Source organism: Megascapheus bottae, chromosome 2, assembly GCF_031878675.1.
Source record: "Megascapheus bottae isolate mThoBot1 chromosome 2, mThoBot2.hap1, whole genome shotgun sequence".
In the NCBI taxonomy this organism is placed as follows: Eukaryota; Metazoa; Chordata; class Mammalia; order Rodentia; family Geomyidae; genus Megascapheus; species Megascapheus bottae.
In genome coordinates, this window is record NC_143510.1 from 39,284,031 (window position 1) to 39,312,009 (window position 27,979).

At 36.6% G+C, this 27,979-nt stretch overlaps 1 protein-coding gene across 2 annotated transcripts in view; it reads right to left on the reverse strand.

The window, feature by feature from the left end:
• Positions 1–27,979, reverse strand: part of Cntn3 (contactin 3) — a 259,601-nt gene that overhangs the window by 16,107 nt on the left and 215,515 nt on the right. Inside the window, exons 14-20 of one of the 2 annotated variants that reach the window (XM_090324126.1) lie at positions 16,610–16,727; positions 15,711–15,869; positions 15,459–15,608; positions 14,060–14,130; positions 11,972–12,206; positions 9,717–9,832; positions 784–970 (exon numbers count right to left, since the gene is read on the reverse strand). In XM_090324126.1, coding sequence (XP_090180252.1) covers positions 784–970; positions 9,717–9,832; positions 11,972–12,206; positions 14,060–14,130; positions 15,459–15,608; positions 15,711–15,869; positions 16,610–16,727 — 1,036 coding nt within the window. The remainder of the gene's footprint in view (positions 1–783; positions 971–9,716; positions 9,833–11,971; positions 12,207–14,059; positions 14,131–15,458; positions 15,609–15,710; positions 15,870–16,609; positions 16,728–27,979) is intronic. The other variant, XM_090324132.1, reaches the window with a different exon arrangement.

Below are 27,979 nucleotides of genomic sequence, written 5' to 3' on the forward strand. Positions count from 1 at the left end.
TCTATGTATGTGGTACCAAACAATTGAACCCGATTTCATGCAAGCTAAGTAAGCACACTACCACTAGACCAAATTCCCAGCCTAAGTTATTCATATTTTTTAAAACCTATAGTTACAATTTTTTTGAAGAAATCATTGATCTTCACCTGAAAGGTTTTACCTAAAATGAAAGATTTAGGGTAATTCTAGAGACTGATATGTAGAGCCTTAAGTTTATGCTTGATTCTAGGTTTATATCATTCCACGACATTAAAGAGATGTGTTGTCATAATCAGTAGAAACCTTGGGCTCTACTAGCAGAGATCTGCAATAGAGCAAAATCTGATACATAAGGCCATATAGTATGAAGCTAATTGAAAGGACCTCCAGGATATTGAAACAAAAGCCATATAACGAATGATTGTTGTCCTTAATGTACTATGATGTCTCTCCTCTCCTTTGCTGTCCCTTGGTTATCTCATATTGTTACAGTATCTCACTTTGTTATCTGATATATTGAATTTATTTGTATTTGGTTATTTGAAATTTGATAGGGAAGGGGGGAAAACCAAGACGGGTGGGGGTGGGGGGGAGGGTAATGGGTACCAAGACATGTGAAAGGGTATCAATGTATGTGAATTAATGCACCTTCTATCTGGCAAATATCATGTAACCCTTTTATTAATTACAATAAAAAATTTAAAAAAAGAGAGATGTGTTGTCCACTTAAAATGATAAAGGGGGTTCTCATTACTAATATAGACCATTTTCTTTGAAATTCAAAACAATGGGAAATGTACATACGTGTTTTCTTGGTGGTTGCATTAACTGTGTCACTGAAGGGGCCAGTCCCCGCGCTGTTGTAAGCCCGGACAGCTGTGTAATACACCAGATTACTCTTCAGGCCCCGAAGCCTGGCTGATGTCTCATTTCCTGTCACTTTTATTTTACTGGATGATTCTTCTTCTCCTCTATTATTCCAATACTGCACCTAGTAGACAGCAGACATAAAACATACAAGGGGCAAACAAAATAGTACTTTTTTCCAAATTCAATTGTTTCATTAAAATGGGTACTGCACTCTTTTTTCTTATCTGTTGGAAAAATATTTCTAGAGACCCTATTCCTGCATTAGTCTCTGTATCTTAGCAATGAACACATAGAAATGGGACCAGAAAAAGAAATAGATAATAAAAACAAATGAAGCAGATGCATTCAGAGTGCTGAGTGTAGTTAGTACATATGCATGGAAAAAGGAAGGATAAATGTATATATTTACATGAGAAACATGTTCTCCTTTTTCAATCCTTGACCAGCCCAACCCAACTTCATGGCCAGAAAGCTGGCCGTCATCCATCCATGAGTTCTGTCAACATTGGAAGTCCTTCCTTTCTGAGGAAAATGAATTGTTAAAAACCACCAGAAAGTTACTGGCTATTGAATTGTCCAGCAGTGATAGCCAAATGTCAAGATACCAACTTGCGTATACAATTCTGTAGTAGAGAACTAGAAGAAGGTTAAAATAATTGATTTTAATATAAATGTAAAATATTTGACACACATTTCATTGTTCTTCACTGGGTAAAAATCTTAGATTTATTAGAGAAATCTTAGAATTATTATAGACAAATAGTTTAAGATACAAAACAAGATAGAGACAGTACATGGGGGAAAGAGTAGTCAAGTAGAAAAATAAAAACATATGATGATTATAAATTTTGTTATGCTTTCTTAGAAAGTATGGATTCTCCATCAAACCCCAAATAAGAATTCAACAATGAGACAATTCCTTGTACAGGAATAAGATCACAGTTATTATCACTTGAACAATAAAGTAGGCACTGTACAGGTAATGCTAAACTAAACAGGCTGGGTAGTGATTGAAAAGGTACACAGTTTGCAATTGTGTTCTTCGTGTCTTTCTTGCAATATCAATCTTTGTGACATTGGCTTACCTTTGTGTACCTTTGAGATCCAGATATGAAAATAAAATACTTTTGATAGTTTATACAACTGTCAGCTTGAAGGCAATAAAAGTGGTAACTGAACCTCAGTGTGCTTATTCTGAAGACAATGAACACTTGAAATATCTGGACAAGCTGGGTGGAGAAGCCTCTTCTTAACAAAGGACCTACTGGTGACTCATGCCTATAATCCTAGGAAAGGACCAGGAAGATGACTTGTTGAAGGGTATCCTAGCAAAATCAAAAGATTCTGTTTCCACAGAAAATATATGGGCACAGGGCAGTGTGTCTGTCATATTACCTATGGCAAGAAGAATAATTAGGAGGATTGTGGTTCAGGCAGGCTTGTCAAAAAGTGAGACTGTATCTCAAAAATAACTAGAGGAAGAAAGGGCTGGGCTATGGCTCAAAGAGATAAAGAATCTGTTTAACAAACACAAAGATCTGAGTTCAAACCTTGGTACCATCAAAATGATGATGATGATGTTGGTGGTGGTAAAGGATTTCAAACTTAGTTCTAACTGATCGGAGAAAACAGACTTGATACTAAAAAAATCTTTTGTTTTGTTTTAAGAAAGCAAAACTGATCTTCATTTGAAATGCTCCAAATAGAGAGCTGGCTCAATTTTTTAAAGACACGGTATAGATCAGTCAGAATGATGCGCTTATGATTTGCATAAGATAACCACCTTCAGCTCTTTGAGCAAAATACATTAGCCATTGCTGTTGTCTTTTAAAATGGACAGCTATAAAACCATATCCTGAAAATTAACAATGCAATGTAAATCCCAGTTTTTTCAATAATGATTCCAAATCAGCAAAGTAAATGTTGTATTGGATCAATATTTTTCATATATATTTGTGTATGTAGAATTATAACCCCCGTACATTCACACAGGACTCTGCTTCTTATGTCATGTAAGTAGCTACCTCTTGGAAAAAGAGTTATTGGTTTTCATAGGAGTCTCAAAAGGAGAATGTAGACTGGAGGAAAACATGGCTTTTTTTTTAATGCCAAAGGTAAAGGCTCTGTTAAAAGATGCTAACAGCTTGTATACATCCTAAATTCACCAAAGTTAATGTTTTGTTATGTTCAGATGATACAAAATGAGAAGATACTTCGCTTGCCCTATGGAGCACTGCTTAGTTATTTACTGAGAATGACACATAGTCAATAATTATAATAAAGCATTTTTGACAGCCTGAAGACTTGCAAATTGGAATATAGCCTAGACTGGAGGAAAAAACTCAAAACATATGAATCTGAGCTATAGTAATCTTCATTTATCAATAGATAAAATAGCAGAGTGAAGGAAGAGCTAGGTTAATTCTATCCAGATCATCTTGTTTTGGTCTCTTGTGAGTTCTGAACTGCTTCTTTTTCTCATACATAAATGTTCTTTAGGGGACTGATTTAAAGAAGAAACAAAAACAACTCATAATCAGCACATAAAATCTCTTTTATAAATCCACTTATTGAAGTGTACTTGAAAACTTTTGATAGTACATTTTAAACAACATTAACCAAACTTCTCATATCAGAAAAAGATTAATTTTTAGACCTTAGTTGCTGAGAAGTATTAGAAATATTTGGATTTAGAGAAAATGTGCGCTGAACATATTAATGAAAACCTATTATACAAATCTTCCTAAAAGCCTTACGTTAGTTGAATACATATGCAGACAACAAAAACATAGAGAAATAATGCATTGTAATAATGCCAATTTCCTGTACCTATTTCACTATATTCTATAAAATTTTGCTGGGGAATGTTTACATGAGGTAGATTATAGGGTAAAAAGAAAGAAGAAAAATTAGTACTATTTTTTTTCTTTCAGCTATGTTTTTGATTTTAGTAGTAAAAGTATGTCAACTGAGATAAAAGGATTTGGAGTTTATGATAATACAGGGAGAGAGGAAAAATGTCAATGGCTGAAGGAATAAACATTGGAAATGTAATTGTGCAGAAAAGTTAAAAGTTGCCAGAATGTGAAGGTGACATCTATGAATGATGAACAGAGATAGCAATAATAAAAATACACAAAGAACTCCAATGACAAGAAAGACAGAAGACTTGACCAATGGGAAACTAGCTACACAGTATTACTACAAAAATAGAATTTAAAATTATTATGCTTAAAATGTCAAAAATGTACTTTAAAATGGAACTGAAACCAATATGCAAGAATAAAAGATAAATATGAACAGGTAGATTCAAGAAATGACAAGAAGTCTTAGATTTGAAATAATTATTTAAAACAATAAAAAATCACAGCTAAAACCAGCTGAAGACTAATGATGGAAAGGCAAATTAATTGCACCAGAACACACAACAGAGAAAAAAAATATTAAAAGTTATGAGAGCAAAGTTAAGTGACACTGAAAAATAAAAGCATCAACTAGAGTTCCTGCAAAACAACACAGAAAAGGAAAATGGATAATTTTTTTAGAACTAAATATAGAGGGAAGGAAAATGGGAGAAAAACATGAGAGGGGGTATTAATGTTCAAGAAATAATGTACCCACTACTTGACAAATGTAACTATAACCCCTCTATACATTATCCCAACAATAAAATCCAATAAATAAAAAAGAAATCCATACGCATGTAATAAATCTACTGTGAGTTACTGCTGAAAAAGTTAATAGGTAAACCCACTCCACAGGCGAGGGAGATTAAGACTGAATTGTGGAGGCTTGCACCAGTGACTCACAAATATCATCCAAGCTATTCAGTCACCTAAGATTTGGAGGATTGTAGCTTGAGCCAAAGCTACAATCTAACTCTGTTAGACTCCATTTCTATTTATCCAATGAAAACCAGGACTGGAAGCATGAATCAAGTGGTAATGCACAAGTCTAGCAAATGCAAACTCCTGTACTGAATCATGAATATGAGATAACTGAGAGATCCAATGCATGCCCTGTAAGAATTAGTAGGTTTAGTTTACTAGTAAAAATGTGATCTGGGCATGGAAGTGTCTGAATTTCTTGCCACAGCAAACTGGAGTACAGGATCTTAAGGGGTGGGTCACATTCAGCAGCTACAGCTCAACAACAAATCCTGCACAATGGTAGAATTACCCTCTCCCTTTAAGGGAGGGTTCACATTCTTCAGCACCACTTACTTATAGCTGACTGTTGTAATTGATCATGGTTGAGCAGAGTAAGTACAATACAGTAAGAGGATTTTTGGGGTAGGAGGCCATGTTTACATGACTTCTTTTTTTTATTGTACAGTATCACAGTTCCAAATTGTTCTCATTTCTATTAGTTATTGTTCTTAATTGCTTACTGTGTCTTTCTTGTAAAATAAACTTTAGTATCGATGAAATATCTCCAGTAGATGAAGGGGAAGCTCTGAACATCTGATATTATTGGATCATACAATGACTTCAATGAGCTCAGTCTAAAACTACCTCCCTCTTTATCATAGAATAGCCACCAAGCTAGGTATGTAATTCCTATTAGTCTATGCATGTATCAAACACTGGTTCTTCAATTTCCTGATGAGATAATGTATTTTTTTCCCTTCTGAATCATGAAACTATTTCACAAGTCAATATATTTTACTGGGGTAAGTGAACAAAAACAAACTTAGAGAATGCCAGGATTAAGAATGTTATCTCTGTTTCTGCCAGTAATTTTCTTATTCCAAAAATGAATAGTCCTGTAATGAAGAGTCCTTAATATCACTGCAGCAGCGATTTCATTTAATTTAAATGTAAAGTTCAGTTTACAAAAACACTATGTTGAAAAATGTTAACTTTCTTCAGCTGTTAAAGAACAGAAATTAAATCCAAAATATTCTCATATTAGACATAGGCATATACATGTTTTCAGAGCAATGAGTAGTTTAACTTAGATATTAAACTGGACAGTGACATAAAAGAAGGCATGCAAGTCAGGCGTGGTGGCTCATGCCTGTAATCCTAGCTACTCAGGAAGCTGAGATCTGAGGATTTCAGCTCAAAGCCAGCTCAAGCACTAAAGTCCGTTATACTCTTATCTCCAATTAACCACCAGAAAACTGGAAGTGGCACTATGGCTCAAGGAGTAGGGCAGTAGCCTTGAACTGAAAAGCTCAGCGACAGTGCTCTGGCTCAGAGTTCAAGCCCCAGGATTGACAAAAAAGAAGGCATGCAACAAATATTAAAAATATTTAAAGAAGGTGTTTTAGAAAGGTAAGCCCAGAACTGTCTTGTATTCTTGCTTACTGCTCTCAGTTCTGAGGACTGCCTGAATGAATGTGCATCATTGGCTTCCTGACTCCCTTGTTGAGTTTAGCCAATAGGAGATGGTCAATAGGAAGGTGGAGGGTAGAAGAGTTGGGATATTTATTCCTCTGTACCTCTCAGTGCTGATATAGGGGTTAAATAGGATTATCTAATTAAAAAAAAAAGAAAAACTTTTCCACGGTTATCCCTGTATCTTTACTGCCAAGGCTGAACAAAGTACTCCCCTTATGAGTCTACCAGTGTGAAGCATCTTTGAAATGGCTCTCTCCAGTGCCAGTAGCCCTTCCAAAGCTATGCATTTTAGTCATGTGAACGCATTTTGCATTTGCATGTTGCAATTGGGTATATCCAATTTTCCTATGTATATATAGCACCTGCTAAAGTGAATTCTGTGCTTCATAGCACATGTCTTATCTTTTTTATTTAATATATTTTATTGTAATTAATAGAAGGGTCACATTATATTCGCCAGACAGAAGGTGCATTACCTCACAAACATTGCTACCCTTTCTCATGTTTTTGTCGCCATGTCCCTCCTCCCAGGCCCTTCCCTCATCTTGTTTTCCCCCCTTCCCTATCCTATTTTAGATAAACATATATACAATATATCAGATAACAAGGTAAGATACTGTAATAAAATGAGATAACCATGGGAATATAAAAGAGATAAGAAATACCGTAGTATAACAATCACACTGTATGGTTCTTGTTTCTATATCCTGGAGGTCTTTGCATTCATGTCTTTTCTTTCAGTGGTAATTTCATACAATAAAAAGTATTCAAATATTTGACATCATGGACCCATTCTAATGAAAATATTAGGAAGGAAACACATTCCGTACAAGCTATTTGGTACAGGAGGCATCCAGAACGTTTCAGTTAGACTCTATATTCTGTTATGTGCTTAGATTCCTCTGCCAAACTTAGAGAAAAACTAATTCGGTTCCTCTCAAATATGCTACTCTGTATTATTTTCTTTTACAAGCGTTGGCTTATTTCAATCACTTACCAAAATATTTCTGCCAAGATCTAGTCTTTAATTTTTTGTTAATAACACAGATTGACTGAATATATTTACAGGTGATATTTCAATGCCTGAATACATCACCTATTCATCCAATCACCAATCAGCCTTCCATTTCCTTCTCACTTTATTTTTGGGAGCCCTTGGAAGCCCTCCGCTTCTTCCATAAAATTTTAGAATAATAATCCATGAAATTACAGCTGATTTTTTATGACACGAAATGATTTTTTTAAAGACATTGAGAGTGTATATAGCACTCAAGGACTGTGGTGTTTTTTGTTCTTCTTTATCATGTCTGCTTTTCTTGTTCTTACCCAAAAGGGCACCAGAATAGATCTGAGCCTGAGTAGAATAGCTTTGCAGATGAAATAAATTGGAGCCCAGGGAAATGAGCTTCTCAACTACCTCTTGGTGAAATCAGAAAGAAAATTAGTCTAGATGCTAATGATGATATGTGCGCAGCTTGCCACATGGTACCTGATCAACCTTCACTGAGATGAGGGAAAGGCGGCAGCTATTAACAATTTTAAAGCCAATCTGGGGAAACTGCAACCCAGAAAGTTAGCCACATGACTGATAATTAAATACTCTGCTAAGTCATTTATTTTTCTGGGTTAATTTTTAAATCATTTGCTGAAACTAACAAAAGACATTTTTTTTCTTGGTAGAATTACACAAATTACTTTTTAAGCTTTCCCCAATTACTAGATCTTTCTCTTAGCTTGTTTTCTTTGTCATAAAAAAATCGAGCACTGGCAGAGGAAATTTGTAATCACTGTTTTTCTGTAAGGCAGTTAGTGTGGTACATTTGGACATTCTGTTCACTACTTATTATACCAATAGGCAAGATGTACTGCATTTCAACCTGTAAAATAATACTAAGAAAAATCCCTTTTATTTTATTCTCCCTACCTCCAACAGGAAGAACTACACTTGGGATGGCTCATATTCTGGGACTGTGTTGGTTCTACACTTGGTTTTAAATATTTTTTCTTTCAACGAAATCTTACCCCAAAGCCCAATATTCAAAATAGACAAAGTAGAGGCTGCAAGTCTCTTTGGGCCACTTTAACAAAGGCTTCTTTATCTCATTTAATTCTCAAATGAGGCTGTGAGTTATTGACTACTATTACCCCTCTTTTCACTGAGCCTTGGAGGGCATTAGTTGCTTGCTCAAGGACATGCAGGTCTGACAGAGCAAAGCCAGAGCCACATGGATTCAGTCCATACTTAGCTGCATGTATTCTATCATATACAACTTATTCTGCTCTGGGCATCATTGATAAAAAGGAGACAAGAGGTTCCTGTCAACTGTGAGTGTTATACAGCATCCTGGTAGATTTGAATGTGGGGTTGTCTATTCCTAAAGAGGTGAGCTAAACTAGATCCTAGGATGGCTCCTGCAGGGTTCTGTGATTTTTCTCTTTTTCTTTCAAACACTGTTTACTCACAGGACCAGCAATGATACAATTCTACTCTCATACAGAAGATTTTTAGTTGAATAACTCCTTATTTGTTTAAATTTATATAGTCAGAAATGGACATCTATCTACATGTCCCATGTTTTCTAACACCCAACAGCCAGTGTGAACTCTCCTGTGTGACTTAGCAGCCCTCAAGTCAACTAATTACTTTGTTCATTTATTTCTCTTAGCTATTTCACAAGGTCTAATCAGGTCACAAATTAGGATCCTGCCATATGGCTCATAAAGGGCAAAGGCATTTACAGTGGATGTGTATTTTTCAATTATCTTTGAAATAGTTGTACAAAGGACTTTCGATTAAATCCTACGTCCTGCTCAGTCACTGGAACGATCAACCACAGGCCCTCCTAGGACTACCCTTTCAAAATCTTGACATGGTAACTTAGGAGATTTGACTGTAATGCCTTCATTTCTAGGAGTTTGGGGCTATTTCTAGTGAATGTGCAGACAGTGCTTGGTATGGGAAAAGTAGTCTCTCTTGTGTATCTTTTTGTCAGCCTGGGCATGGCCCATAGAGAAAAGGGGCTCCAGGAAAAGTTTTAAGCCCCAGTACTTTCTTTCCTCCAGGTGACATTTTCTTCTTGTTTCTTACTCAGTTATATTTTCTCTCTTTAACTTCTCTCTTTACCAAGACACATAGAACAATTATGCATATTTGAACCTTGCAAACAAACATAGGAAGGGAAGTAAGCTGCAGGAAAATTCTAAGAGCCTTTTCACAAGTTCCCCTAAATTGAGGGAGCTTAGAATTGAGTATCTGCTTCAGAGTATCTACTAGAGAAAAAACAGATAAATTAATACTGGCTCTGGCCCATTCCTAATACTCCCTCTTGCTTCCTGGCTGACATGAGGTGAACAGCTTTCCTGCACCAAGATCTTCCTTTATGATGATTCTGCCTTTCCATAGTGAAGTCATAAAGCCAATCAGAGATACTGTTAAAACCATAAATCAATAAGTTCTCTCCTTCAATATATATAATAAGATGTAAGTTTATATTCATATACAAGTAAATTATAAAAAATTACCTCATAGCCAAGTAAATGTCCATTACTCAACTTCCAGGGAATGGTGTTCCATGATACTTCAATTTCTGAGGAAGACAGGCTCTGGGCAGACACCTGAGATGGGGCTACTGTGGGCTCTGGTTGGAAAAAAAATCAAAATATGATGATAATGTTTGTTGTTAAGTTAAAAAATACCTTTTCTAAGAGTGCATTTTCAAAAAAAATATATTTGTTAACATATAAGAAAAAACTGTAGTTTTTCCATAAAAATAATTGAAAACATGTACTAATGTCTTGAAAGCATAAGAGTGGCAAGAAAAAGCATCATAGCCATAAAGTCTTCCTTCTTCAGTGGCCATGACAACTTGATCTTACCTCTATTGTACTTGTTTTCTTCCTTTTCTTCCCTTCTTTCCCTTTGTTTTCCCCATCCTCTCTTTATTACCTATGCCTCCATTCCATACTAGGAATTGGAAAAACCTATGTTCAATGATGTAGCTTATTATTTTCTTTATGATAAAACATGTAAAGTTTATTCACTTCATAGAACCAAGCAGATAAGGGACAAATTCAAATTCTATGTAGGGCAACCTCTTTTGAAGGAGCAGAAGGAACACATTAGCTCCCCTATGCTTAGTGATACTCTTGAAGTTATATAGGACTCATAGTGATCTTTCCCTCTGAGGGCATGGTTCTGAGCAGGAACTTATTCTCTCTTGTTTTCTATTTCTATGTTAACTAATCTTGCCTCTGAAATCCATGGTTCACTGATTCTGATATCATGTCTAAGGATAAAGCTGAGGCTGGAAAATTTTCTCTTGCAAGATTTTGAATCTTGCATTGAGAGATGAAAAGAATTTGTGGCCAATCAATCCAGTATGAACATTATAGAAAGGAAGATCATTTTCTGAACACCAGAGCTTCTCTGACTAGGGTTTCTCATGAGGCCTTCTTTTTAACTCTTCCTTTACTTTGCTGAGATACGTTAACATATTTCCAGTAAGTTCCTTGCTTTTGTCTTGGCAAACTAAATTTACCTCTGATGTTTGAAAGGAAAGAATTTTGACTAACTTATTAGTGGAGGCAAGAATGGTTAACCGGAGGGAAAAGCGAGGGACATAAGAATGGATTGAAGAATGTCGCTGTTCCTTCCTTTCTGGTGCCAGCCCAGAAGTCCTGGTTGTATTGATACAGTGTCCTAAAATTCTGAATTCTCTGCCATTAACTAACAACCCCAGACTGGCCTTTTATTTCCTAATGGTTTCTGGAAATGAGTCTTTGCTATGTATGCAACGCTCTTCTTTTTGCAAGGTTTGCTCAGGTAACTATTTCTCTCCCTCTCACAAAGTAATGAATAGGAGTAAGGTGCTAAGGAAAACTATTCTACTTATTATATTTGAAGTATGACAAAAATGTTAACTTTTTCAATATACTTTCATTCCTAGAATAACAGGTAACATACTGGGATATCATACCTTCTCTTGATTAAAAGACAGCTTCTTCCTCTTATTAAATGGGTTTTAAGTAACAAGTCATTCTTTTACTAATATTTTATTTTCATTTTCTCCTTTGTACATAAGGAACAACAGCTTCCAATAATATCTACAGTATTCACTTCAAAATTCAAATTTAGGTAATGCCTGGCTGAAGGTAAGCATTCAGTACATTAGCTCCTGCTGTTTTTCTTAGAACTACAGGAGAGCTCTCATAACTATTGAATGGTTGTAAGTCCATAATATGGCAGTTTGGGATGATTCTTCCAAATTTGTTATTATTTTCTAAGGAGGTCTTAACAGAGAAAATGAGTATCAATATCAGGAGCAGGTGTAAAAGAAAGCAGAGGAATGGAACGGCTTCGGATTAAAGTATGCATATACATAAACCTGTAATAACACAACCTTCAAAACTTCATGCTCTATATCTCTGAATGTCATATTCTTGGGCTTTCTCTCATTATCATGCCCTTTATTCAGGCTACCAGGACTATTATAAAGCCTCAGACTAATGCATTTCCAAGGAGCAGTGTTGTCCTTGAACCAAGATGAAAATGACAGAGATGCACAAAGAGTTTTAACCGATAATCACTTCATGAATTATCCGTCAACTCTTAAACATCCAGAAACTAACTTATAAGTGTGCCTTATAACCTACACTGAGCATCTTTCAACTCTGATTGTTGTTCTTTTGAAAAATGTAGTGTCAAAGACTTCTAAGTCACTGCTTTGGAACAGTTGGGGGAAGTGGGAACTCACACTCATCAAAATGTGTTTCCATACCTTCTTCTGCAGAGAACACTGTCATTACAGGGCTAAATGGTCCTTCTCCTTTGTTATTATACACACCCACTTTCACTTCATATGGTGAGAATGGTATGATGCTTTCATTCCTAAAGACATATCTTGGGCTATCAGGAGATGTCACGACTGTCTGGATCCAATTGGTAACCCCAAGGGGGCGGAAGGCAACGACATAGCCAAAACCTTCACCATTCTGTAGTTCTTCTGGGACTGGCTATAAAAGAAAGAGGATAAATCACTTTCACATATAAAGGCACAAATGGATAGAGCTATCATCTTTATTATTTTTTAAAATGAGTCTTCAAATAATAGACATTGTACTAAGTAAAAGCAGCTGGATTATAATAGGAGAAAAAGGGGCATGGATTATAGCTTGGTTGTTGAGTACTTATTTGCCAAGCATGTGTGAGGCATTTCTTTTAACAAAGAGGAGAGAAGGAAAATGCAGAAGAACAGGAAGAAGAGGAGGAGGAGGAAGAGGAAGAGGCTGAGGAGGAGCAAAAAGGAAGTAAAAAATGCCACTGGGACATTTAAGTGAGCTTCTTTTAAACAAGCAGGTATCAGTCATCCACCAGTCATCCAGACAATCAACTCATTTTTCTCTGATTAGTCATATATCTATGGATCTTATGGCCCAAGTTAGGATTTCTAAGTACATATGCTTTCAATGGAACATATTTGATAACTTAATATCAAATACTAATAGTCTAGTCTCTAATGACTTTCTGGAGAGAGAACACAAGTTGATATGATGTCTAGATTTAAAGAAGGAAAATAAACTATAGAAGTAAAGATGACCCATTAAACCCAAAGTTGAATGTGGTCCTACTGACATTCCATTGTGAATTTTATTTATCAATATCTTCAAATGATGCAGACTAATTTTTATTATATCTTCTAACTTTGAACATATTGGGCTGTCCACAGGCATGGCTTAAGTAGTAGAATTATCTGCCCAAAAAATATGAAACTGAGTTTAAATCCAAGAAAAGCCACCCACTTTTATAACCCCTAAAACTTTAATCATAATGATTATATTTTCCTAAGTCATAGCATAAAGCAAAGGTCAAAGACCAGGATAGAAACAGAGAGAGATTCAAAGACCTTCTCATACTCACTCATGGGATAAACAGCTCCAGAACAAAATCTGAAGTCACAGATAAGAGCCATTAGTTGACTCTCCCACTATGTTAGTCAGATAGGAGAATCTAAGCACCTTATTATCCCTGTGTCTTAGAAATAGAAGATGGAAAATATGAATGGCAGGATGAGTGGTTAGTAGGGTGAATATTTAAAAAATACTAACAGTGCCTGCAGAAGTAGCACCACCAGCAGCAACCCTAGCATAACTGTAGTCACTAACAACAGTACCAAAACCAAGCGTGACACTACTAGCACAGTGTTACAGGTATTGGCCCAACCAACATCAACACCAGCACTCTTGGAATCACCAGAACCCCCAGAACCTACTTGTTCAGCTATATGACCACCAGCAGCACCACATCAACAGCACTGCTACAAATACCTATATCATTAGCTGTACCCTAACACCAGCAGCAATGACGCCATGAAAACTGGCATGAAGGTCACATATCATGTGCACAACCAGCCCCATCTACACCCACCAGTACTATCATTAATGCCTGGGCCTCCAGCACCAACATTAGTTTCAGCAGCAGCACTGACAGCATCACCACTGCCAACAGCAGAATCTGAGCTGGTATCATGCAAACCACTGTTACTAGGATCTGTATCAATAGTGCCTGCAGTGATACCATGAAGGCCACCACCACCAGCACCATTCAAATGACTAACACCACCAGTGCCAACAGCATTATGGGACACCTGTGTCCCTAGTACCAACAGAGCCACCAGCCCTCACTGCTACCTCTAACACCAGTGGTGCCACCAGCATAACCAGTATGACTGTTACCATCATTACCACAAAGAGTACCTCTAATACGACCACCAGTACCAGCACACAGCACCAGTACCATCCAGGAGGCTGTGAGCACTGTGAAGGGAGTTAGATCCCATGAGGAACATGCTTACATCCCAGACACTTACATCCCAGGTTATCACTAGTTCTGATCGGCTGCCGCCTCCTCCACTGACTTCGGAAGGAGGCACTTCTGGAACTGTTTGGGTCAGAGAGACAGACATGAAACGTTATTTGCATATAACATCGAAGACTCAATGTTACTTATTTTGACAATCTGAAAGTTTCAAATTCATACACATACAGGTTTAATTCTACATATTCTCATTATATTGATATACCCATAGGTATGTATCTATATTTACATATCAATCATTAGTAAGATCACCAAACTAATTTCTATTTGCATGAAATTGTCAATAATTTAGGAATGTCATCATCTTATTAAGATGAAGCCATATGCAAAACCTCTCACACAGGTAGAGAATGAAAGATATGTTACAACCAGGGTGAAATGATTGACTAGGGATGGAGGAGAGTGGTCCAGCGTGAACATGGAACTAGAAATTCCACAGGAAGATGTGTGTCTCAGAGTGCCATTGGCTCTAGGCCAATGCAGAATGGATCTTACCAATTTTATTTTTTTATAAACCTCACAAAGACAACAATTTCTCACCTTCACGCTTTTTGTCTATTGAGCCCTATGACATTACACTGTAAATTCTGTGGTTTCTTTCATATTCACAGCTGTAGCCACTCAGCAAATAGTAGATGCCCCCTATGTGTTGTATTAACAAAGGAGAGGAGAATCACACGGTCACACTCTCCTATTTCTAATAGCACTCAGCTTATACATTATATGTACCACCTCAGTAAACCAGAATCATGAAAATCATGGGCAAACCTTGCTTTCATGTAGACTAAGCTGGTTTAACGTCTGAAGTTCTACCTCAAACATTTATGTTAAAATTATTTAATTTTGCAGATTTGAAACTGAAGTTCTTATATCCTCTCATCTTTCTCTCTAATGTGATGCTCTGCATACATGCAGTTTTTGTGTTTTAGTGTTAGTTTTAGATTTTGTAAAGATAATGTGATGGTTTCTATTACTAGCTTCTGCACATAAAAATTCTTATCATCAATTGCTTCTGCTCATTTGAGAAGCTTGGTGGCAAAATGAGATTTCCTGGCAACAGAACTCCTGAATGTCATTATCTTACCAACTTGCCAATACTTGTTATAAATGAAAATAGCATATCTCCTGCTAACTGGGTAACTATGTCAGATAGTAATTATAACCTTAAGTGACAAAAACGTATTCACTAAACATGCACTAATGATCATTTATGATGGACTGAACTCTGAACATCAGAATCAGTTACATGCGTTTCCTTTGACAAATGCCATATGGCAAATTATGCTATTAGAAAGGTCAGATAATTGTGACAATGGGTTATTCAAAATGGAAATGCACGATCAAGGAGAACCCTTCTACTAACCCATTACTCAGAAAACGAAAACACTAACCTGCCTCTTCAGTTCTTACTTTTTCTGAGGGTAAACTGGGTTCTCCACCTCCAATTTTATTACTGGCCACAACACGGAATTCATATTCCACCCATGGGTTTAACTCCACTACTGTGGCTGTGTGTGTGTTGCCATCAATGACTTCAGGCACTGCAAAGGAACAGGTGAGCAGGTAAGTGTGTGTGGCCTGCAGCTTAGCACTGATTTGACATCCACACACATGGGCCATGGCACTGACTTCTATTCCGTTACCTGTTGTGACAGTCTGCCAGCCCACAGAGAAGGGTGTCCTCGCCTGAACTGCATAGGACACAACCGGGCTGTGGTTATCTGTACCTTCCTCCCAAGATAGCTGGGCTGTTGTGTCTGTAATTTCATCTACCTTCACATTTTCTGGGGGCCCAGGCGAACCTATGGAAGACAAGAATGCAAATGGTGTGGAGTGATTCGTATACGTCTTCCTCTTCCACTGAAGTGACTGACATGTGTCATATGAGCCCTGTGATATAGTCAATGAATCCTACTTTTCAAAGCACTGGCCATAAAAACTACCATTTGTCTTAGATTCCCATTGCTAAATCTTAAATGTGCAAATGCAATCTAGTAATTCAAAAATCACAAAGCTTTTAATGTTTGCAGATAACATCTCACTTTTTAGTTTCTACTTAGCAGGGTTCCTGTACCTTTCTGAATTAGGTGTTTGTCACTTTTGGTGTGATGCCTTTCCTTAAACCTACTGGCTTAAACCTACTGGGCACAGCTATGTAGTTCATAGTTTGTCACCCTTTAGTGTTTTATATTATGATGTATTTTAGTCAATTTTTCAGCTTACAAGAAAATCTCTATCCTGGTCAGTATCTCAATTTGGAAAATTTTCTGAATATTTTGAATGATTTTATTGTTTTTGGATATACACCCATTCAGATTATATTCCCCCTCATATTAAATGCATGTACTGAATTAATGACAGGCTCAAAAACATAGCAGCTTGGCAGAAGCTGTAGAACATCCAGTTATAATGAGAGCTCTTTGGAAGGCAGAGCTGAGATTTGTGTTTCTTTGAATTACCAGCTAGGGTAATTACTGGCTGCAGTGGGGAAAGCTCAGCTAAGATGGGAAGTCAAACAACTTAAGAAGACATGCATGTTTACCTCTTACTATGAGCTGAGCAGCAGAAGATACACTGTCCACCCCACTTTGTACCATGCACACATACTTCCCACTATGCTTCAATTGGATGTTTCTGATCATTAAATCACCAGATGAACTCTGTGGGGGAAAACAGGTGAGGAATCGCCATTATTTACTTAAAAAATAGAAAAGCCAAAAAACACCACTGCCATGAAATCTGTAAGGCGAGAGAAAACCTACACTGTACTAGAGAGAAGATGGCTGTGAGCAAAGGCATGGAAATAAAAACAAGTTAAAAGCCATACATGATTACAGACAAATATTTCTGCAGACAACTAAATGACTAGCTGTCCTCATGAGTACTTATGACTTCAGAAATAAACGAGAACAGAGATTACAGTCTCTGAGTCTATCGACTTCTACCAGGGTAACACTTGTGTTATTTTCCAATGCTCAGGACCAGCTTAACTCTTTTCTCTGGTTCCAACCCCATTGCAATTATCGGCCTAAGAAGGAGAGGGAATCATTTAGGACTTTGGAGGGAGATAAACACAGCACAACCAAGGGATTTCCACGGGAGAAGCACTTTTGAACACATGGGAGCTTAGAAAGACAAACAGCTTTTAATTCCTTCAAAAGCTACCAAATGTACGGGCAGGCAGGCAGTCTAATAAATTAAAACATCTTAAATCTTAAAAATAACAGCGACTAGTAATGACATTTGTTGGGCATCCCTTAGCATCAAGTAACACAGCAAATGTATTTCTAAAAATTCAGAGTTAAATGGTTCTCATTTAAGGGGTAATATAAAATCATGTTCATAAGATGATTAATTTCAGGTCAGTTTCATATATTAATTAAAATGGATTGAAATAAAATAATCTGGAAAGCAAAGCCCTTTGAAAATGCTCATCAGTTCATATGTGACATGGTAGAGAAAAAATAGTGTTCCAAAAGCATAATTAAAAAGATATTTTTATTCTTGGGTTTTATAATAAAATGGATGGATTAGAAGATAAATTCCATTCTCTTGTTTCAAAGTAATTTTCTAAATCTTCTTCAGGGTATCTTAAATATTACTCCCTATTCTCTAGGTTCATAATGGTCTCCACACTCTGTTAGCTGGATCAGATGGCTTTAGATGGAATTTTTTGAGAATTGGGGGAAAGCAGATGTGAGGTGATTGATGGCTATAATTAAATGATAATCCAGAAACTGTTAAGTTTGCACATTTTACTTTTATCAAGTTGAACTTTTATTTTTTTTCTTTCCCTTCCTTTTTCCTCAGGGCTATTTAGAAATTTATCCCCAGGATAAAACCTGAAAAGGCTGCTGACCTTTACAAAGTCTTTAGGTTTTATGAGTTGCATACACTCACAGGAGGGTCATTACGTGTACTACAGAGACCTCTTATATCCATGGAGGAACTGTTACCGCTAAATGCCATCAACGCACTGGGTTGAGGCTACTCTTTCCTACTTTTATTTGCTTATTTTGAAAGACGTTGGGTAAAAGTATTTCAATAAGACCATTTGGTGTGTGTGGGTATGTGTGTATCATTTCTAGAAAATGAACTGAGGATCTAGGCAATGTCACTGAGCTTTGTGCTTAAGAAGTCATAGATCAATTTTTGGCTTTTTGGTAGTTAATTGGAGAGAATAATCTCAGAGATTTTCTTACCCTGGCTAACACTGAACTGAAATCCTCAGATCTCAACCTCTTGATTAGCTAGGTGTGAGCCACCAGTGCCCAGCTTAAGAAGACTTTTCAATAAAACATTAGCTGCTTTTCTCTTCACAAGGAGTAAGAAACAGTTCGGTGTTGAGATTGTAGCTTCTGCTGATTTTTGGTACTGACTGATAGAAAAAGAGAACTAGCTGGATCATAAAGATCTACAAAGACAAGTAGTCTAACTTATCTTCAGAAGAACTATAATTTTTGCTTATCCTTTTTGCTCTATGGGGTAAGAAAAGAGAACGATGTGCTAGGACCATCATGGAATTTTGTGGATAAATACAAAAAAAGGAAAATAAAATGAAAAAATGAATAGGGATTCTCTCCTTAGTTTCTGTCTACTTCAAACAGTCAAATATATTTGCATTATTTGTTTTCTAATGCTTTTTCTTTCCAGGCAGGAATAGCAATCACCTTAACAAAAATAGACCTAGTGCTTAACATGTTAAGATTCATTCAAGGACATGGAGCTATGTCACAGATGATATCTGCTCTTCAGAAGGTAAAACAAGTTACACTGACAAAAAAGTTAAATCAAACCACATGACATCCATCATGTAACTGAGTATGCATTTGTAATTTGTGTGCCCCTGGTAGTGTAAAGAGTCATCAAAAGGCATTTATGAGGCAGATACTCCTTCCAGTGAACATATAGTTGAACTAAGATATGGAACAGAAGCAAAAATGATCTGGGAAAAGAGGGTGAGGGCATCTATGTATATGTAAAGAACCTGAGGCTGGCGAAGATTCAATTGATGTCAGTGATTCAGTAAGGGAAAGGTAGTGGAATGGGGCTTTTGGACAGAGAGGATAGGGGACAAAGGTAATCCAGAAACTGTAAATCAGTGCCTAGGAAACTCAGCGCTCATAGTAGCTACTTGGAAGGCGAAGATCAGGGAGAAACTGCTTCATGGTCAGGGAGGGCAGCAAGACATTGAGACCTAACCTCAACCAATAAAATTATGAGCTTGTTTGCATGTTCCTGTTGGCCCAGATGTGCTATGGGACATAAATAAGAGGATCTTGGTCCAAGCTGGCCAACAAATCATAAAATTCTACTAAAAATAACTAATACAAAAAAAGAAAAAGAAATAAAAGACTCAGGATACTGTCTAAATTGAGATGATATCTTAAGGAATGTTGTGTCATTTGGCATCAAAGCAAGATCCCCTGATCCTTAAACAGCTAGGATTATCAGCTGGAGCTCCTGGGCCTAGCTCACCAACTAGATTATTTTCAATTATTTGCTCATCAAGCCCAATAAATTTCTCCTCGAAGAAAATAGTATTTTCAAAACACATTAGTGTTATAAATGAACTTGTCTTATAAATGAATTTATAGGCAAAATATCATTGAAATAAATGTTAAGGAAAAATTTAGCATGTATCAAATTAAATACGAAGAGGATCACATTAACTTTTCTTGTATTTTCTTAGGTGATGGCACTCATGTAATTTACAAAAGAGTATACTTTTGGGGGAAATAACACGATGTGATAACCATACCAGGTGAAAATAAGCAAGCAGACAGATCACTACTTATTACAGGTAGGGTGGAAATACATTGTATGATCAACCATAAAAAGAATCCAGATGCAAAAATAAAATACATACTAGCAGAGATCTGCAATAGAGCAAAACCTTGATACATAAGGCCATATAGTATGAAGCTAATTGAAAGGACCTCCAGGATATTGAAACAAAGCCATATAACGAATGATTGTTGTCCTTAATGTACTATGTTATCCCTCATCTCCTTTCCTGTCCCTTGGGTATCTCATATTGTTACAGTATCTCACTCTGTTATCTGGTATATTGAATTTGTTTGTATTTGGTTATCTGAAACTTGATAGGGAAGGGGGGAAAACCAATACGGGGAGTGGGTGGTGGGTGGGGGGAGGGTAATGGGTACCAAGACATGTGAAAGGGTATCAATGTATGTGAATTAATGAACCTTCTATCTGGCAATTATTAATTACAATAAAAAAAGAAAAAAAAGAGTCTCATTGACTTTTGTGTCTGGACTGCCTTTGAACTGCGATCCTCAGATCTCAGCCTCTTGAGTAGCTAGGATTACAGGTGTGAGCCACGAGTGTCTGGCAATTATATGTCTTTTTTTTTTGCCAGTCCTGGGCTTGAGCTCAGGGCTTGAGCACTGTCCTTGGACTTTCTCAAGGCTAGAGCTCTACCACTTGAGCCTCAGCACCACTTCCGGCTTTTTTCTATGTATGTGGTACCAAGGAATCGAATCCGGGTCTTCGTGAATGCTAGGCAAGCACTTTAACCACTAGGCCAAACTCCCGGCCCCAATTATATGTCTTTTAAACATATAATTTACTTTGGTACATAGTAGTCACATTTATCTATGAGGAACAATGATATATTTCAATATGTTTATACAATGTACAATGGTACGTTCAGAAGGATTGGCATATCTATCGTTTCAAGCATGGTTTATTTAAGGAACATTTAGAGTCCCTCTACTAGATGTTTTGAAATATACAATTATTGTCAACCATAGTTTATATACAGGATTATAAAACAATAGAGATTATTCCTATTATTCAACTGCACTCCATTCCCATCATCTATCTTTTTTTCTATCCCCCTACTCCCTTCTCAATCCCTGGTCACTACTATTCTCCTCTCTACTTCTGATATTACATTTTAACTTCCACATGAGTGAGACCGTGTTATTTGTTTAATATTCCTGACTCATTTCTTGTAACATAATGTCCTCCAGTTTCTTTCAGTGGGAACATTTCTCAGGATCCTGGATTTTTTTTTTTTACAGTTAAGAACCAGTTATTTCTATAGGTTCTATCAGTTGGATTTGTAGTTTGTTTTATGCTTTCTCCTGATTTGGTTCAAGTTATTATTTGGGTAGGAATACTACAGAGGTGCTACTATATTCTTTGCAGTGAAGATTGTTGGGAAAGAAAAGCTAATTTGACCATCACTGTTGTTCACCTCATTAAAAGTACATCTGTGAAACATCTTCATTGTGAAGTTGCTATTTTTCTCTTTGTAAGTATTAATACCTTGTGGGGTACAATTTATAATATGTAACTAGACTGAATATCTGATTTTTGTTTAATCAGTTTACAGGTTTACCTGTGCATTGATGATTTGCCAGAATCAGTTATTTTGGTGGTTACCAAATGACATGAACCTATCTTGTTTGAAAAAAAAAAGAAATATAAGAACCTCTTAAGATAAGGCCTGTGCAGCATGACATTTGAGTATAACAAATCACCAACAAAAATCTAATTTCCTACAAGGCATTCTACATATACATGCTGCCTCTAGATCACCAACAAGCATAATTTTCAAATTTGGGGGTTATGTAAAAGACAAAGTTGAGGAGGAATTTCTCCTCTTTTATATTTGTTCTAATCATTTTTATTTTACAGCCTGAAAAGCTTTCAATATTAATTATTTATTACTTCATTGAGTTATCTTCCAAATTCTGACACTGCTTATAAACTAGAGCTAGGTACCTTAAAAACAATGGGCCCACAGATTCCTCCTAGAAATTAGATGATGCTTTCCTCTGTGAAATACCTGGAAAGAACTGGGAGTGACATGACTCATCTCTGCTTTTCTGACCAAGCAAAATCAACCTGACCTCCACCAACCTCGATTGTCTCCCTCAAGGTCACCTGTAATACAAATGTACTCTGCTCACCTAAGAATAGAAAGAATTGGTAGCCACTGAACCATGGACACAAGGCCTACCATGGTAAACAGTTTTAAATCTTCTGATTAACAATTTCTGCTGTCACTTGGTTGTCTGAACAGGTGAAATTTACAGCAGGTAAGCTGCAATCTGTTAATACGAAAATTTACTTGACTTTCTTTAGTACCAATAAACTGGAATAATTGTTCCATTAGAGGATTTCGAGACTCAGCATGCCTCTTCCTAGAGGATTCCAATGAGTGACATATTACCCATCACGCAGACTTGGTGGAAGGCATTTCATGCATATTTTAAGTTGTGCCAAATGTCTGATTTACTACACAGGTGTCAACTTCTTCAATTTCAACAGCTAGTTTATGTCTGTAACTTGAATTTGAATTCTGTTTTCTTCTCTAATGTCTTATTTGTTGATATAAATAGATGATAGATAGATAGATAGATAGATAGATAGATAGACAGATAGATAGACAGATAGATAGAGTTATATGTTCTTGAGTTTTGTATTCTAGAAATGTGTTCAACCCAAGTACTCTACCTCCTGACCGTTTTTGCAAAGGTTATTTTTGATATAGGAATTTACTTCCTGCCTAGGTGTGCTCATGGGCTATGATCTGCCTATTTTAGGCTTCTGTCATAGCAAGCATGACAGGCAAATATCATCATACCCAGCTCTTTCCATGGAGACAGAATCTCATACACTTTCTACCTGAGCTGCTGTGATATTATTTTCCCTCCAACCTCAGTTTCTCATGTAGGTAGAATGAAAAGTGTGCCCCCATGGGACCAGCTAATGGATGGGGAGAGAGAGACATGGGAGCCACAGACATGAGTTCCTTGAGCAACATCTAGGAACCTGTCACCACTGCCTTAAGACCTGAGGCAGTAACAGTCATTTAGATGGAAGACATATATTTTTTTTATAGGCAAGTAATATACCTACGTGTAAATTGCTAGGCTGGTGACATCTTGTTGCTACAAATGTTCTCTCCATATCTTTACTTGGTGCAAGTGCTGGTGTAAGTAAATGCACTGAACAATAGTGTGGCTGATTCAGGCTCCCAGACCTTTTGATGAGAACATCCCACTTGGTCCCAGCCTTCTCGTGTGTGTGTGTGTGTGTGTGTGTGTGTGTGTTTTCACAATCTCCAGTCTTTTCTCAGAATTAATTTGATCTGGCTGGTCTGTGGCAGGCTCACAAACTTTCCTACTCAGGATATCCTGGAACAAAGATACTCCTATGCTCAGTACCCAAAGAGCTGTGATTAAACACGTGAGTCATCAGTTCCCAGTTTTCTATGCTTGTTATTAGAATCATGCCCTCACAATCTGCTTGTATCAAATGCTCGATTATTTATTTAATTTTTCTTGAGTTGCTTTCTTGAATTAATATGCAAATTAATGCACACCATGTATATTTTTATCTGAAATTCTCATAGAATTAATAGTTAACTGCTAAAATGACCACAAGGAGTACAAAAATAACATGAATGGATACTGAAAGATGATGTAGATGGACATAGTTTGAATATTGTCACAGTCCCTGGGGCTAAGACCTGTGCTCTTGTTAATTAAAAAGGAGATTATACACTGCTAATAACAAACCAAATACCAAACCATTCTCCTTGATTTAACCTAAGTGACCTAACTAAAATTGAAAATAGAAGAGCCTCTCATCCTGTGATATATTACTTAATGTTGCCTTTTTCAATACATGGTATGTTCTTTGAAAAATCACTGTTATCCAGGTTGTTAAATTCATCAGCTCTTAAGGCTGGCTGTGCTATTAATTCACCCGAGGAATCTTTTAAAAAGTTCCAGGAACTCCTGGGCCAACAGGCATAGGTGACTGACTAATAAGGAGCTACTGTAGCACCTAAAAGTTTACCTTCCTAATCTTCACTCATTTTGGAACTCATTTTGAAATCATTGTTTGAACCACTCTCAACTCTAACGTTCTGCAGTTAGTAAACATGAAACAACCAGGTTATACTATAGATTGTGTGGCTATATATTGAATATTTGTGAAGCAGATAGTGTGTGTCTCCATCACTTGTACATTGCCATTTTTCTCATTAAAAACAACAACGACAAACTCCATAGGAATGCTCTACTCCACAACTTTTTGCTTTAGTTAGATCTAAATAGGGTCTTACATATATGTTCAAGAGGATATGGACCATATGAGTCTTCTTTTTAAACTTTCCACATTTCTGAGTTCACAGGTACATGTTAACACATCTAGTTTTTGTTGGTTGAGCTTAAGTTTCTCTACATTTTTCTCTGGCTGGACTTAAATGGAAGTCTCTGCATTCCCAGTAGCTAGAATTACAGGCCTGTGTTAACATGTCTAACCACTATGTTCATTTCTTGATATTCATTGCCTTAGTATGCTCATCATAGTTTTAAAACCAAAATGAATATAATTAAACACAGAGGTAAATTTCTGTAGATGTATGTAAAAACTTATTGTTTATAATTCTGTATCATCCTTAATAGATATAACACATTTTATACAAAAATGAAAGGGGTGCCATGTTATAATTGTCCTAAGAACAATCTATTTCATGGATCAGATTTTGTCAATATCTGTCTTTACCCTTCTATCAGATGTAGGTAGTCTAGTGATAGGAGATTTGTCCATTGTCCATGAAAATGAAAGTAGGTTATGTCAGGGAACAAGTGTGGTTGGAATTAGATGGAGGAGAGAAAGGTAAAAAGGGTGGCATTCATCCAAGATGACTTTAATACATAAATTGATCTATGGAATTGAATCTCCACTGTAAAACTATTTAAAGATAACAAAAATAGTACACTAAGACAACAATAAAAAAGATAAGCCTCTTGTTTCCATAACCTAGAGCTCATTTCGTTTAATGTACTATGTGAAGTTAGCTCTTTTCTATTTTTTCCACTTATGATTAATCTCATATGATTACTGTATCTGACTTTGTTACCTGATATATTGTATATATGTTTATTTATTTCTTTGAAATAGGGAAGGGAAGGGGGAAAACAAGATGATTGGGAGGAAGTGGAGGGAGGGAAAGGGGACAAAAACCTGAGAAGGGGTATCAAGGTTCGAGAAGTAATGTACCCGCTAACTGATGAATGTAACTGTAACCCATCTATTCATGATCCAGACAATAAAAAAATTAAAAAATAACAAAAAATAAATTCAATAAAAAGAAAGGAAAATGAATCCATTGATACAAAGCAATAGTCATTTGATCCCTAAAAACTTCAAGTTTATACAATATGACTTAGGTTGACCTCTGATACTGATTATTTTTGCTATATAACAACTTACTCCAAAATGTAAGATTCATGAAGACAGCACATCCCCATTCTATACCTGCCTGGCTGGAATGGCTGTAAGTGGGGCTGAGAAATTCATTCAAAACTGATAAGTTTGAGTTGGTTCTTGGATAGACGGTTAGCAGAATCTGTGGACCAGAGACTGGTTCTTGATGAGGTGAAACTCTCCACAGTGTGCTTTCATTTCCTCATATTATAGTGGCTGAATTTCCAGAGTTGCCAATGGAACTTACACAGAAGCATATACGTGTATGAGCTAGCCTCATAAATCACATGGCATGGCTCTTGTGGTTCTTTATTGGTAAGGTGGACACACAGGTCTTGAAGTCCTAAGGGTAAAAGGATGGATGGAGCTTACTCGATGGAGATGAGTGTCAAAAGTCATACTGTAGGAAGAAGAACATTCACATTGGAAAAGTCATGGTGTTGCCACCATATTTGGAAAACACTATTTCCTAAATTCCTTGAGGTCTCCACTATGTTCCCACTAGTGACCTGAGTAGATGGCCTATAGGGACTACAGAAAATAATTTCCAGGTTCTCTACCATTCTTTTTGATTCCCTCTTGAGAGGAACCAGTTGTGATTTGGGGTTATTTTCTTACCAAGATTCACCTTTGCAGGCTGTCAGCTGATTTTGCTAAAAGCCTAAAGCAGAATAAAAAAAATTGCAAAGCCCTAGACTCAGCCCCTTTCCTTTCATGTTTGTGTGTGGGCCAGGGAAAGAACTCCCAAGGGCTCAGAGGGAACAAAATTATACCCTCTCCTAGGAGAGTTGCTTTTAAAGAGTTCATACTACTTTTATTACAATTGCAGTCTATTGTATTCCAATATGTCTCTCATACTTTAGAAGCACAGATTTTTTTTCATCTCAACATCATATTGAAAAGCAAAAGAAGGAAAGACTGAGGTTGATAACAAATGTGACTATCAATAACCTACTTTGGATAAAGAGTATGCTCTAATATTTTAGTCACTGTAAAAAGAAATGCTTAAAATTCAGAGTATTGTCCATAATTATAATTTTAAGCAACTAACCAGCTAAAATTCCTGCTCTCAAGTCTAAACTTTTAAATCACTTCAAATTCCCTATTTATTCGACACTTTCTTCTTTGTGTTCAGATCAATTAAATGAGGTAATTAAATGTCATGCTTTGCAAAGTGAAATTATTTTCTTTCTGAGATTGGAGCATAAAGTCTAAGCCACCATGAATAATATATCTCAATGATAAAAAAGAAAGCAATTTGTGGATTAAAAGGGGAGACAGCAATGCAGGTAGTTTCTGGTCATTTCACATAAATATCTTAGTAATGCTTTGCCAGTGCTCGCATCTGTACTGCAACTATTTGGGAAGCGAAAACACAGAGGATTGTGACTTGAGGCTAGTCTGGTAGAAAGCTCAGTCTCCAAACTAGTCAGTTACAGCATGGCTACCAACACGGCTCTACTGGCAGAGTAGAAGCAAAGCAAGTAAGCCAAGCAAGCAGAGACTCTGTGTTCAAACACCAGCTAAATAAAAACAAACCACCACCACCAACTCTTCTTAAGGATGGCAGAGAATAAGGTCACACAGCAATCTCCTAATTGTTAAAATTGTGTACTTAATTGACTGACACAGAGGTTCCCAACTTTCTAAAAAATAAAGCACCAAGAAAGCTAAACTTGGACAGGAAAAACTTGACTGGGATGAACCAATGCCTGGATAGTCAGAGCAAAAATTCCTGAGAGCCAAAGCCTTCAGTGACAGTTGACACAGTCGCAGGAAAGCCCCAGAGACTTTAATTTTACCTGTAGGACAATTGCTATGCTCTCACTGTGACTACGGGAGTAAAACACCATCACACCTTTGACAGGAGTGAGGGAGAAGTACTCCATTCCTCCTTCTTCTAAACAAAGTCTGCCTTTGGGAGACACTTCAACAATACTAAACTTCTGGGACTTTATCAGATCTTAACTCAACAGAGGGAAATAAATAGCTGACTCAGCTCTTTCACAGACTTCCTGTACCATGTAATAGGGGAAAATGGACAAGAGTCAGTGAAATTCACAGTCCAGGGCACAGGGCCATCAACAACGGAGACCCGCTATTACAGGACTACAATTCCACTCGCCCTATACCTTATTGCTGTATCATTAAAGGGAAATTTACTGCTGTCTCTTTTACTGACTATAACATATCTTCCTCTCAACCAAAAGTTACTAAAAAATACTAAAAGTCCAAAACCACAATTTGAAGAAACTGAACAGTCATAAATATCAGGAGTATTGGAATTGTAAGATCAGGAATTTTAAAACATAATGTACTAACTGTGGCAATAAAAAACCCACTGAAAATGCATGAATGGCTATGTAAATCACATAATGTTGGCTCTGAGATGATGGTAAAGCTATAAATTAATGACACAAGGATGGCTAAAACATCTAGAAACTTTGGAGCAATATATTCCTATTTAATATATGTGTGGAATAAGAAATATCAAACAAAATGATAGAAAAGTTTAAATTATAGGCAAACAAAAATACAACCCAAAGACTTGTGAGATGTAGTAAAAGCAGGATTTAGAGGGAAATCTGTAGCATGGGCACATGTATATAAAATAGGTCTAGGATCAATAATCTATGCCTCTGCTACAGAAAACTAG